The sequence below is a fragment of the Narcine bancroftii genome, chromosome 1, assembly GCF_036971445.1.
Source record: "Narcine bancroftii isolate sNarBan1 chromosome 1, sNarBan1.hap1, whole genome shotgun sequence".
NCBI lineage: Eukaryota > Metazoa > Chordata > Chondrichthyes > Torpediniformes > Narcinidae > Narcine > Narcine bancroftii.
Genome location: NC_091469.1, coordinates 279,838,309 through 279,852,310, shown reverse-complemented (window position 1 = coordinate 279,852,310; position 14,002 = coordinate 279,838,309). Strand labels below are relative to the sequence as shown.

General features: G+C 37.0%; 1 protein-coding gene across 6 annotated transcripts in view; it reads right to left on the bottom strand.

Moving 5' to 3' along the window:
- ano9b (anoctamin 9b) overlaps positions 1 to 14,002 on the bottom strand; it is a 128,803-nt gene that overhangs the window by 17,164 nt on the left and 97,637 nt on the right. For all 6 annotated transcript variants that reach the window (XR_011345658.1, XM_069901005.1, XM_069901011.1 and 3 more), the window contains 3 exons: positions 12,446 to 12,503; positions 3,074 to 3,171; positions 1,163 to 1,305 (listed from right to left, as the gene is read on the bottom strand). Coding sequence is in view for 5 of the 6 variants with exons in the window: in XM_069901005.1 (XP_069757106.1) it covers positions 1,163 to 1,305; positions 3,074 to 3,171; positions 12,446 to 12,503 (299 nt within the window). In the remaining variant the exon portion in view is untranslated. The remainder of the gene's footprint in view (positions 1 to 1,162; positions 1,306 to 3,073; positions 3,172 to 12,445; positions 12,504 to 14,002) is intronic.

Genomic DNA, 14,002 nt, shown 5'->3' with positions numbered 1-14,002 from the left:
GAATGAAGTCATACATCACATAAAGAAAGGTGGTTGTGGTTGCTAATGTCAATCATTTTAGCCTAAGACATAAAATAGTATCCAAGCCCCAACTATTTTCAGCTGCTTCTTTAATGACTTTCCTTCAGTTAAAAGATTATAAATGATAATGGTTGTTGATGCTAGCATTATGTTTCACTTACAGCTCCCAGAAATTATGCATTCTGTGCCTGGGTGCAGCAAGACCAGTTAACAGAGACATGAACTTCTTATAAATGGTAACTAACAATCATGCCACAGAAGTGCCATGGAATAACCATCTTCTTCCAGAGAGAGTAACGAATTACCCTTGATTCTTAGACAATAGACAATAGGTGCAGGAGTAGGCCATTTGGCCCTTTGAGGCGGCACTGCCATTCACTGTGATCATGGCTGATCATCCTCAATCAGTACCCCATTCCTTCATTCTCCCCATATACCTTGACACCACTATCTTTAAGATCTCTATCTAACTCTTTCTTGAAAGCATCCAGAGAATTGGCCTCCACTGTCTTTTGAGGCAGAGCATTCCAAAGATCCACAAATCTCTGGGTGAAAAAGGTTTTCCTCAACTCTGTTCTAAATGGCCTACCCCTTAATTCTTAAACTGTGGCCTCTGGTTCCAGACTCCCCCAACATCGGGAACATGTTTCCTATCTCTAATGTGTCCAATCTCTTAATATTCTTGTATGTTTCAATCAGATCCCCTCTCATCCTTTTAAATTCCAGTGTATACAAGTGTATACCTTGCTGTAAAAATCAATAAATCAATCACCTTCAACATCCTATGGATCACCATTAAGCAGATCCATTCCTGGAACATTCGCATAAAAGCATAAGCGAATTTTATCAGAATCCCAAAAGGGAAATTAAAATTTTCCATCCTGCTCATATCTTATTCCCATTTATACATTGTCATTTCTCTCTCTCTCTCTTTCCCCAAAGTACATCCTCTTCAGCATGCACAAGCCAATTTGTTATTCCTGTGTTTTCATGTACATATTATCTACACATCTGTTGTATTTCTAACAAGTAATGCAATCATATTTATTTTTAATTACCTATTAAAATTTATTACAGTTCATGAGAGAAATAATTTATACACTGAGACTGAGTGTGAAGCTGAAGTTAATAAGAAACGTACCCATTTCCAAAAATTCATTGAATAAGCTGAAGGAATCAACACTATTCAGGCTATAATTTTTCACCCAATGATCCTTATTTCCATCTTCCACATCTTCCTTCTGAAGCTTTTTATGACATTTCTTCCACTGATGTTTCAAGGATCTGTCAAAGAGAGATCATTAAATTAAATTGGAACATGCAGTCAGTCATGTTTAACAACACATCAAGAAAATGGTGAAAATTATCAGCATACAGTATATGTGGAAGAGAAAAACAGTTAATATTTCTGGGTTATGATGCTTCCAGAATCTACAATGGTTTGCTTTTGGACATTTAAAATGTGGTGTGGATCCTCCTGAAGGTCGCGTCTTTTTTTTTTCTGTGACACAATTCTTACATATTTAGCAAGGTTAGATCTGTTGCCAAAAAAATGGTATGTGCTCTAAACAAATATGATTAAATGAACAGTCCTATTCTGGGAGATCTCAGCTGACAGCTTGATAATTAGAATTTGGATAAATGGATAGGAAGCCTTTACAGGAAACTGCTCTCCTTCTAACTATTATTTGCTTAATCTTGGTTTTACCCAAAATGGTAATGCCCACTCACTTTCCACTTTCCAATATTGGAAATCTTGAAAGAGGTTTTTATGAAGCTTCTACTAACTTTTGAATCTTTTCTGTTTTGCACAGTCATCATAATCCAACAAGAAAGAAAGAATAATTCATGCCATAATTCAAACATTTAATCATATAGTTTTCATGCAGGAATAATACCAGAATTTTTTACAATTATATGTGGATTTAGAATTTCACAGTCCACTTGACATTAATTTAGTCCATAAAGCTCTAATTGTTGCTGTTATAATGGGCAGAACTATGTTAACAACTAGCCAGCAGCATTGACTTCTCACTCTCTTTTTCCAACTGAGCCAAGAAATACAAGTATTTCAAATCCTACTGAGCTAAGTGAGGCAATTACACCTCATACGTAACACCATTGCTTTATCTAAAACATGAGTTTTAAAATCTTCATTAGAAGGTTTTTGATTGTGTAACTTTATTTTAATGAATATTAATGACTAATTAATTTCTGTTAGTTAACCATTTAGGTAAATTTATTAGTTCCTTTTTTTTTCCAATTTGTAAATGTCTTATGATCAGACACACTTTGAAACTGTGAGAAGATCCTATGACAAAACAAAACAAAACAAGGCCAGCAAGATGATCCATGAGCAGTATCTCACTTTCTGCCACTTGTGGTCCTGATGTCATTCATTGCTCACTCCATCCCAGAAAGCAAATAGAGTAGATTAATTAATGGTACCCTAAGAGCACTACACCATAAATATCTACCTTTAGTCATAAACTGGGTCCATTGCAATCCAGCTCAACAGATCATCATTGTTTCCAATTGCAGATAACCAATTTTATATCAAACATCAGCTATTCAAAATCCAACGTTTAATTTATTAGTTGTACAGAAGTTATGAAAATGGGAGAACAAATCAATTTCTCACATACCTTGCAAATAATTTTGAATTAATATAATTTTCAATGCTTAGAAAATTGGAAGAAGGGGAAAATTTCTGTCTTTAATAACTAATGATACAAATTGTTAGAATTTGTGTTATAATTTTGCCTCAGATGAACCAATATATATCAAAGCAAACACTGGAACATGGTCTCCAAATGTGAATATTGTGCCTTATGATAATGTACCAGATAAGTGCACGGATTATATACATAGGATATTAATTTGTACTGTCATCCAGTCATTTAGAATGTCAAAGAAAATGTTGTCCAAGGCACATTATTTCAGCCTGCTGTACATTTAGGTACCCAGTGTAATATCCTTTGAATACAAATAACCTGATCTGAGTACAATACTGTGCAGTCAGTAGATTTATTTCTGGCTCAGGTCAACTTACGGGACAGCATACTCCACACAGCTGCTCAGTATTTGTTTCAGTATCATGACGACAGCCATTTGGATGAATAGATCTGTCATGCAGCCACTTGGATGACACTAAAAAGAAAAAGAACACAGGCTATTCCTGACTGTCCATTTATGATAGTACAATGTTTATTTTACTGACTTCTATCCAGTGAGCAAGATTCAAGTTCAAGCGCCATACTGGCAAATATGGAACTCAGATTTTAAAAAAAATGATAAACAACAAGACCATCAATAAAACCCATGCTGATCTGTAATATCCTCCAAGAAAGGACATCTGCTAGCTTTACATGTTTTGGCCAGTATGTGACTCCAGACTTACAAATCTGATTGATTCAGTTTAGCTATGTTTACATTCCCAGGAATTAATTAAACAGAGACTTGAGGCAAAGGCAATAAAGGGCTTTGTTATAGCTACATTTTACCACTGGTAAATATTTAATAATATTGTGCATTGCTGACCCAACTAGTGATTATGGGTAGTTCAACACAGATGTTTTCTTTTAATATTATCACTGAAATAAATGGGGTTAATCTGCCAAATTTTAACATTTCAGTTGTTGTCAACATGTCTGGTTAAATATTTGCAATTTTGACAACAAATTGTGGAAGGATAAGATTTAAATATCTGCAACAACTTCAAGGGTCAAGACTTTTAAATAAGTATAGATAGGGAGTGGTTAGATTGGTTTAGTTAGTGGTTGAACTCATAACTGATAAAGCAAAGTTGAGATAGTTACTGAAAGTCAATTGTTTATAATTTAGGATTAAGTTGCAAGGATCCTTAGCCTACTTACCGTCAACTCTCTTAGCAATGACTAATAAAGTCAGGATTGTTGAAGAGCAAGTATCTTTCCTTCATCATTCAGTTTGACTGGAATATTCACTGTTTTCTACTAAGTATGTTAATACATATTCTCACAAAAAAAAATCAGTGACCTTTCCTTTGGTCAAGGTGGTTCAGTAATTTCCCAGATAGGGAGAATCAGCCGAAGTGTCCATTTCACACAGTCACTCCACCTCTTTGTTCATCAGATGGCTGGTCAATAATGAAAATCATGTTTCTTTAAGTGTCCCACTCACATGATTTTCTCACCACCTGTGTTCCTGGATAAACAACTATTTTGTTCTTTCACTTCCTTCAAAGTGTCAACTTCCACTATAGTCTGTACTTGATGGTGCCATCCAGTCTCTCCACAACTGTGAATGGTTGCCAACTGTACTAATCCTTAAAGTGACAGTCACACTAAATAAAACGGGAGCTCGTAATATCTCCCCCCAGCAAAGAAAATTCTGAGCTGTAAAAGCAAAATTTTAACTGCAACCCACAATGTTTGAAATAATATATTCACTATTCTTACATGATATAATACAGACAAATAAAATATTTTTCAGCAATGAATACAAAAAATAAGTTTCAATTTTCTGCAAAACATTGCAAACTTAACATCTTGAAAATCAATCAGCAATTATATTATGCTTGCCTTTAAGATGAGTTATAATTAAATCATATTCCTGCAGCATTAGACTCCAGTTTAACAATCGTCTAATTTTGTTTTTCATTTTACTCAAGTATATAAAGGACTATGAAATGCTGTAAAGGTAGTCCAAGGGACAACAATTTCTTTATGGCTGAATAATTCTTTTGATGTTCATTGAATTGCTTGGAAAATAAGCCACTGGATCGTCATTATCATCACAACCATTCTTTTGTAATAATGCTGCTCCTGCAGCTTCTTCACCAGCATCCACTGCTAATGAAAATGGCTTTTCAAAATCAGGTGGCTTAAGTACAGGCTAGTGACATAAAATGGCATTCAGTTTATCAAATGCTTCCTGACAAATTCTGTCCAAACAAACTTTTCTCCCTTCAGAAGGGTCAAAGGAAGGGCGATATCAGCAAACTTTTTACAGAACTTTCTATAATACACTACCTTTCCCAAAAACCTCCTTACTCACTGGAATGGGAAACTCAGAAATTGAACTTATGTTTGAACAGGCCAATTTGCCTTGACCAACAGCATAACCAGGGTAAGTCACAGTAGCATGACCAAATTCACTTTTATCTAAATTAACAGTAAGGTTTGCTTTTGAAAGTTTATCAATCAATTTCTCTAACTCAGAGATGTGTGCTTCCCCAGGTGTCATTCCCTGTAACCAAATCATCAGTATAACCATTTGTATGCTCTAAACCTTGAATCACAGAATTAATCATTCTTTGGACTAGCCCTGGAGGACTTTTCATTCCAAATGGTAAAATATTGTAACCTCATAAGGGCTATATGAATATAAATGCAGAAATGTCCCTACCTCCCTCTGTTAAGGGAACACACCAGTTACCTTTCAATCAGTCCATCTTTGTAAGAAACTTAGCCGTTCCAAATGTGCACTCAATCATCCACCCTAGGGATAGGATAAGCATCTGTCTTTGTTACCGCATTAACTTTTCTATAATATGTGCAAAATCTAACTGTCCCATCTGGTTTAGGCACCAGGACACAAGGTGAACTCCAATCTGAGGTAGAACATCTACCTATCTTTAACATATATTCAACCTCTTGATCTATCAGTCTACACTTTTCATTCAGTATGGATATTGTTTGATAGGTTTGGCATCTCCAACACCAACATCATGAAAAGTTATTGGGGTTCTCTTAGGCACATCTGGAAACAGATTCCTAAATTTTAAAAGTAGCTATTTCATTTGTTCCTTTCCTTGGGGCTGAAGAAGAGCCAACTTAAAATCCAAATTTTGTAAAACATTTGAATTAGACAAACTGGGACAATATTTTGTTTGAAGTGTCCCTCACAAGAGTCAGCTTGTACTGTCTCATAATCCATCAATGATGGTAGTTCCATCAACAACCAATAACGCTGGGGAAGGCTGTTCCTTGCTAAAAGCCAAGTTCTCAAAATAAGATTTTAACATGTTGACATGGCAACTCTGATCAGGTGTTCTATCTACATAGCTGACTTTATTCACCTTTGACTCTATCCATATAGTCCTGAAAATCCAGCCCTAAGGGGACTAGAATTTGTTGGGAAAAGGATTAACACTTTATTCCCCGGTTTAAAAGTTCTCACCCTAGCCTTTTTTTTTAATCATACCAGACCTTCATTTTGCCTTACGCCATTTTCAAACTAATTTACAGACCTTTTACAAATTATCTTTAAACTTTGAAATATAATCTAACAAATTCAACTTCACATCCTCATTAACCCATAGTTTCTTCAGCAACACTAAAGATCCTCTAACTTGGTATCCAAACACCAGCTCAAAAGAACTAAAGCTTAATGATTCTTGTACAGACTCTCTCACTACAAACAAAAGCAAATGGACACCCTCATCCCAGTGCTTCTCATTCTCAAAACAATAGGTCCTCATCTTGGTTTTGAGGGTTGAATGACCCCTCCAAGGTCATTCTGGATGATATGCAGATGACGTGATTTGGTTAGCTCCCAATTTATAAACCATTTGCTGAAACAGCCCCAACATGAAATTATTTCCCTGGTCTGATTGGTTCTCTTTAGGCAAACTAACTAAAGTGAACAATTTTATGAGCTTTCACTACAGCTTTAGCTTTAATATTTCTAAGTGGAACTGCTTTTGGAAACCTGGAGGCTGTACACATGACAGTTAACAAATATTGAATCCCAGCTTTTGTCTAGGGCAATGGACCCACACAATCCACAATAATTTTAGAAAAGGAGTTGTCAAAAACCAGAATGGGTTTAATGGAGCCATTGGGGGACCCTTATTGGGTTTACCCACAACCTGACAAATTTGACATGTCTAGTAAGTAGAATGTCACAACATCTTTCCTTAAATTAGGCCAATAGAATTGTTTCATAGGCTTTAGGAACTATAACCTGGTGAACAACAGCCCATTCTTCACTGGCAGGGATATCAGGTGGTCTCCACTTCATCATCAACATGCCATCCTGGAGGAGTCACGCGATGGAGTAGTGGCCGGACGGTGAACTCCAGCCCTCTCCAGAAAAGTCGGGAAAAACAAGAGAAAACACAAAGGCACAGAAATAAAAGTTACAGAAAAGTGAGTATAAAGGTGGAAAGAAGATGGCGACAAAAAAAGAAAAGTCGAAAGCAAAGGTAAGAAGAGAGGAAGAGAAGACAAAGGAGGGAAAAGGTGAAGGCCTTACCTGTCCGAAGAGGCCAGCTGCGGAGAGAGAAACCCGCTCCCTCAGGTCGGTAAATAATGGACTACAAAAATGGCTCGCAGAGCCGAACGAAAGTGCGCAACCGCGCATGCGCGAAGTTTCGCGCATGCGCGATGCGAATGAAAAAAAACACACCGACGGGAGGGGGGACCAGCTGGGGAGTCGATCTCCACAGCCGGCAACGACAGCTGCAGAACACCTGCAGCAAGAAGAGACCACAGAAGACAATAGAAACAAGATAGAAGAGGAGGAAAGGGCACCAAAGAAACAACAGATGGTCAACCCAGAGGAAGAAGAAGAGGAAGAGTATGGTGAAATAGAAGAAGAAAAGAGAGGCAAGGTAAAGGATATACTTGCTCTTATTAGAGGATACATGGAATCATTTAAAGAATGGCAAACACAGGAATTTAAGGATTTAAGAAAAAGAATAAACAACACAGAGGAGAAAATAATTAAAATGGAGATGACCTTAACAGAAATGGGAAAAAAAATGGACAAGATGGAAGAGCGGGCAGTAGCAGCAGAAATGGAGGTAGAAGACTTAAAAAAGAAATTGGAGAAATCTAATAAAAAAACTAAAGAGACACAAGAACTACTAGCTCAAAAAATAGATACAATGGAAAACCATAACAGAAGAAATAACATAAAGATAGTGGGCCTTAAGGAAGATGAAGAAGGCAAGAATATGAGGGAGTTTATAAAAGAGTGGATCCCTAAGACCCTAGGATGTCCAGAACTACAGCATGAAATGGAAATAGAAAGGGCACATAGAGTAATGGCCTCTAAACCACAACCACAACAAAAACCAAGATCTATTGTAGTAAAATTCCTAAGATATACTACAAGAGAAAAGGTACTGGAGAAGACAATGGAAAAAGTAAGAGAGGGCAACAAACCACTGGAGTATAAAGGGCAAAAAATCTTCATTTATCCAGATATAAGTTTTGAACTCCTAAAGAAGAGAAAAGAGTTCAATACAGCAAAAGCGATTTTATGGAAGAAAGGGTATAAATTTATACTAAAGCATCCAGCGGTATTGAAAATATTTATTCCAGGACAACAAAACAGACTATTCGCGGATCCAGAAGAAGCACGAAAATTTGCAGAACAATTACAAAAATAGACTGAGGGAGGAAGACGGGTAATGAGAGTTAAAATGATCACGACTGATATGTATGTGGGTAAAGACAAAAATAGACTGAGGGATGAAGACGGGTAATGAGAGTAAAAATGATCACGATTGATATGTATGCAGGTAAAGAGGTATAAGAGTGAATAGAGACAATGAGCATACATGAATGTATCTGTACTTAGAGGAAAATATGGATAGTATAGACAAGAATTAATAAGGGAAGGTAATGGAATAGAGAGAATAAGGAGGGAATTAAAAGAGGGACCTTTGTGACATATGAAAAGTGAAATCTTTTCTGGGGGAGGCGGGGTGGGGGGAAATAGCGGTCACTGCAAAATCAGTTGACGCTTGCGAGTGGATTCGCAAATCCAAATGGAGAGGGGAGATGTGGTTGTCCGACAAGGGATAAAGGACAACTCAGGAGGTGAAGGGGAGATTGGGGATAAATAAGATAGAAATAGGAGAATAAGGAAAATGTTAGATGTTGTAGGAATGTTGTCTTATAAAGAGTTGAAAATAAGAAAACAGAAATGGAAAAGGAGGAAAGGTAATGATGGAAAAACGGAAAGAGAAGATAAACAAAATATAAAAGGGCTACGCTGAACTATATGTCTTTAAATATTAATGGAATACATAACCAAATTAAAAGGAAGAAACTACCAAATTTAAATGAATAAATGTATTCCATTAGAAAAAATAACATATTGGTTAAGAAATAACATTGAAATATTCGAACAAGTATAGGAGCCTTACATTAAATACAATAGCGAAAACCTACCGGGGACAAACATTACCTAAGTTGATGGAAGGAGAAGGAAAGAAAAGAATGGACTCAGTAGAATTTCTGGTGTAATTTTGTTGAATGACAACATTGTCTGACTGGCTTAATGCAACCTAGATTGTATACCTAAAATGGATGAGAGGGGGGGGTGGGGGGGTGGTTTGGGAGGAAAGGGGGGGGGGAGAAAAAGTCACTGTATATGTGTGAAAAGAAATAGTGTATATCATGGCTAATGTGATTTATGGTGTGAAAAATAAAAAAATTTAAAAAAAAAACAAAAAAAAAAAAAAAAACATGCCATCCTTGAAATAATAGCCAACTGGCACTTTCTTAATTTCATCATCAGAGAGAACCTTATCTCTCACTTCATTAAGATCAGGATCTCTGTTCTGCCTCATTGTAAACTCTTTTTAGATAATGACAAATTCTTACACTCAGGTTTAACACCAGAATTCTGGTCCAATACATTGGCAGGTCATTACAACCTAAGTGTTGTTTTGTTCTATCACAGATTCTGGTCCCTGTGAAATCAGTCTGCGCAGCACCATCTGCACTGGCAAGCTTTTTAGCCATAGTTCGAGTCACTGCAGGATTGATATTTATCAGAAATTGTCTTTGCAAGGTCATTTCCTAATAATAACGAAGGCCCCCCCCCCCCCACTCCACTGGTAAACTTGATCAAATCCCTCTCATAACAATTGCATCAACTCATTCTGATTTCGACATTATCTTGTGCAGAGGAATCGACTCTGGATCAACCAACCCCCCCCCCCCCCCCCCCCCCCACTCAGACTTCAAATCAAATTTATTTCACCAGTGGCAGTCTCATCACCAAACTCCAAAATACTGTCCAACACAAGTGACTGGGTGGCCCCAGTAACTCACATGATTTTCACTGTCACTTGTGGTGACCCTTCCTTTACCGAAATCAAACCATCTGACACAAGATATTTGAATTCATCCTTAATGTTATCAGCTCATCTGGAACCTTTTGGATTTCTATGTGTTTCATCTCTTTGAATGTATGCATCTGGCGCTGCCTCCTTTTCTTTTGTTTCTCAGCACAGAACAATTTGCTATCACGTGACCAGGTTTCTTACAATAGAGGGGAACCAAAGGTTTTTCCTTTTCTTGCTTCTCTTCATCTTGACCCCTAGCACTACTTCTTGATTTATTTTCTAACTTACTTGGATAATCTATATTACCCTTTTGGAAGGTTCTACAGTTATACTGGTTCACCAATTTTCTCAAATTCCTGAATTTTTGCCTATAAGCTTCAGGAACCAATTCATAAGCTTTAAGCATGGCTTGTTCCGCATCTTGTTTGGTTGTAAGGCAGAGCAAGCCTGTCAGGCTTCCCTTTAATCCCATTCTGTAACATGAGGTACCAATGATCCTGTGGCCACTTTATACTCTCAGCAACTTTTTCAAAATGCTGGAAGTAATTATCAATCTCAGCCTCATCAAATAGAGGAACTAACCTAAACTCCCTATTGATCACAAACCTCTCACTAGGACCAGAAGCTGGAACTCCATCTCTCATCTTCTCTTTCTCAAACTGTCTTTGCTTCTCTGCTTCCTCCACCTCAAGTCTATGTTCCAACTTTAACCGCTTCTCAAGGGATTTACTCTCGGGAAATTGTTCTATCGCCCCCCTCTCCAATCTCTGCTACTATTCAATGTTGTCCTATAATTTTCTGAATTTCCGCTTTTTTCATAGACAGTTTTATCGCACCAAGTCCCAACCTTTGGGCAATATCTACCAACTCATAATTTTTCGCCCTCTGCAAACCCACAGAGGAGGGCAATTTTAAAATCTCATCAATATGCATTGCTGCTGTTTTTCCACAAGCTTAATTAGCTTTCAAAAAGGAATTTAACAAATCAAATCGAAAATCAATCGATCAATAAGCTCCAATTTTGGTCAAGTCCCCCAATTTGTTATGTCACAGACCAGCTGCAAGAGACTGTTATTGTTTTTTTTTAAAACAATATATTTATTTATAACTACTAATAATGTAACATATAAATTTACCCCAACTCTGCATGAATGTGTGTGTGTGTGTGTGTGTGTGTGTGTGTGTGTGTGTGTGTGTGTGTGTGTGTGTGTGTGTGTGAGATACCCAACCCATTCCCAATGTTCAGTCTAAGAAATCCTGTGCTGAAACTCAGATTTTTAAACTGATGACCAGAAGTAATCATGAAGGAGGTAGGAAAGAGAGAGTGACTGGACTGCTGAAAACTCACGAATCCTTGTTGAGTTTCTTGCTGAGAAATATCCTTTCTGACTAATGGTGATCACAACTCCCCTTTTCCTTGCCTAGGGGAAACAAAACGATTGACTTCCACGATGCTTCCAAAATCCAGGCATGGATCAGTCAAAATAACCATTACCTTGGTCATGATTCAATACAGCAATTCTCCTTCCTTTGATTACAGTGGTTCAATAATTCCCCTGACAGGGAGAATCAGCCAAAGTGTCCATTTCTCACAGAGTTAATCCACCTTTCTGTCAATCAAATAGCTGATCAATACTATAATCAAAATCCTGTTTCTTTAAGTCTCCCACTCATATGGCTCTCTCATCAACGGTGTTCCTGGATAAACAACCATTGTTCTTTCTCTTCCTCCAGAGTATCAACTTCGGGTATAATCTATACTTGATTGCACCATCCAGTCTCTCCATGACTGTGAATAGTTGCAGCCTGTACTAACCCTTAAAGTGATAACCACACTAAATGAAGCAGAAGCTCGTAATACCAATCTGCATATCTATGGGATATGGGAGGAGACCTGAGACCTAGGGGAAACCAAGGCTGTCATGGGAGAATGCACAAATTCCACAGTTAGCGCTGGTGATCAAGACTGAATCCTAGTCACTGAAGCTGCAAAACATTGATTCTATCTGCTATGGGACTGGGATGTTCTATGTCTTTTGAATTCCCTTCACAGTTGGTACTGAAGATAAATAATTTGTGTGACATAATAATTTAATTTATGTACACCATTTATTTCAGGAAAACATATGTGCCAGGTTGGAATTGGCAGAAAATTGGACCAGTGAGAAGTGGGTATTAAAGAATTAAAGTAAGATAACGTGAAGTGGAAGTCATGACCATTATTAATTCATCCGAACAAAAGTTCATGAATCAGGGCAAATTTGTGGGTGTAATCTGCCTCAACTGATATTGTTGATACTTTATACTTATGGTGTCCCTTATGTGAAAAATGTGGGTCAATAAATGAGTATTCACCTCTTCTAGTCGCCACTCCCTTGCTATTCTCACATAGTTCTTTGGATGACCATTAATCCTAAAAGAGAAACAAAATAATTACTACAAATGAGACATACCAATTTAATCAAGACAAATGCACATTGCTTGTGTACAGTGCAGTTCTACTGCAGATTAACTGAATGATGGAAACCTACAAGACTTTCATAAACCATGCATTATCATTGTACACTTCATTTAGCTGTGGAGCATGTACAAAATTACCCCAAAGAGTTCACAGGTCCGAGTATAAATCATATATCAATATCCTAGAAGAATTTATTCACATTTAATGGAATAATTTTAGCACTATTGAAAGCTATAAACTTTGGCACTTCATTCATATTTAAAGTGTGCAGTGTCCACTTTAATTAATATACAGTAGTCACCATTATACTCACAAGACGTGTTAGTTTTGTCCACCTACTACAAAGCGGACACAATTCACAACCTATCCAAACCCATTTGTGATTCACTACAAAATCATGTGATCCAAAAATTGCACAACTGCACTATTGATGCCAGTAACATTATTTTCTAGACGAGCTGAATATGTAAGATAAAGAAATGGATGAAATTATTTATTTTTAAAAATCACTACAACTTTGGTATTTCTTTGGGTTCTTTCTTGAAATGATCAATGAAAGCATCTGTCTAGCTGAACTTGTCCTTAACCTCAAGAGCTTCTCTTTTGATCCATCCCACATCCTGCAGAATGGACATAGACTTGTCCTTTAATTGGCTATGTGGAACAGTCCCTAACTCTTTCTCCCTTACTTCAAGAAAGGGAGAGTGTGAAAACAGACAATTTTATGTCAATTAGCCTGACAGTAGAAACAGAAAAAAATAGATAGAATGTATTCCAAAGGAAGTTAGGAAATAATAATGGACTGTGCAGCATCAATATAAATCTATACAGATATAAAACAGGAGAATACGCTTTGAGATTTTTCAGGTTTTGAGTAGAATAGATGAGGGAAATGTAGTGGACTTTCTGCATTTATATAGAATTCAGCAAGACCCCCCCATCTGTTTGATCTCTCTCCCTAGGTAAGATATACTTGCAATGGAGGAAGCATAATAAAGAGGTTCCAGCTCAATTTCTAGGGAGAAATAAAAAGGTTCCAGCTCAATTTACCTTATGAAAAGATATTAAACTGTATTTGCATATTGTTTCTGTTTTAAAAAATAAAAGTTGATCTTGATGAAATATTCTAAGTACTTATGGGGCTTTGACAGAGTATTTTCCCTGGATGGAGTGATAGGACCAAAGGCTCAAATTAAAGTGTTGGCCATTCAGGCTTGGGGTTAGGAATTCTGTACTCAAAATAACTGGATCCTCAGTGACTGAGTATATTTAAGGCAAAGATCAATAGATTTTTGATTAGTGATGGCTTGGAGTTGCTGCTGGAAAATGCAACTGAGGTAAATGATCAACCACAATTTTTATTTGAATGGTGGAGCTGATGCCGAACCAAATTGTATTTCTGCTTGTACTTCTGTTTCTTGTTCTAAATGTTATGAATGCAAATTTTGCTA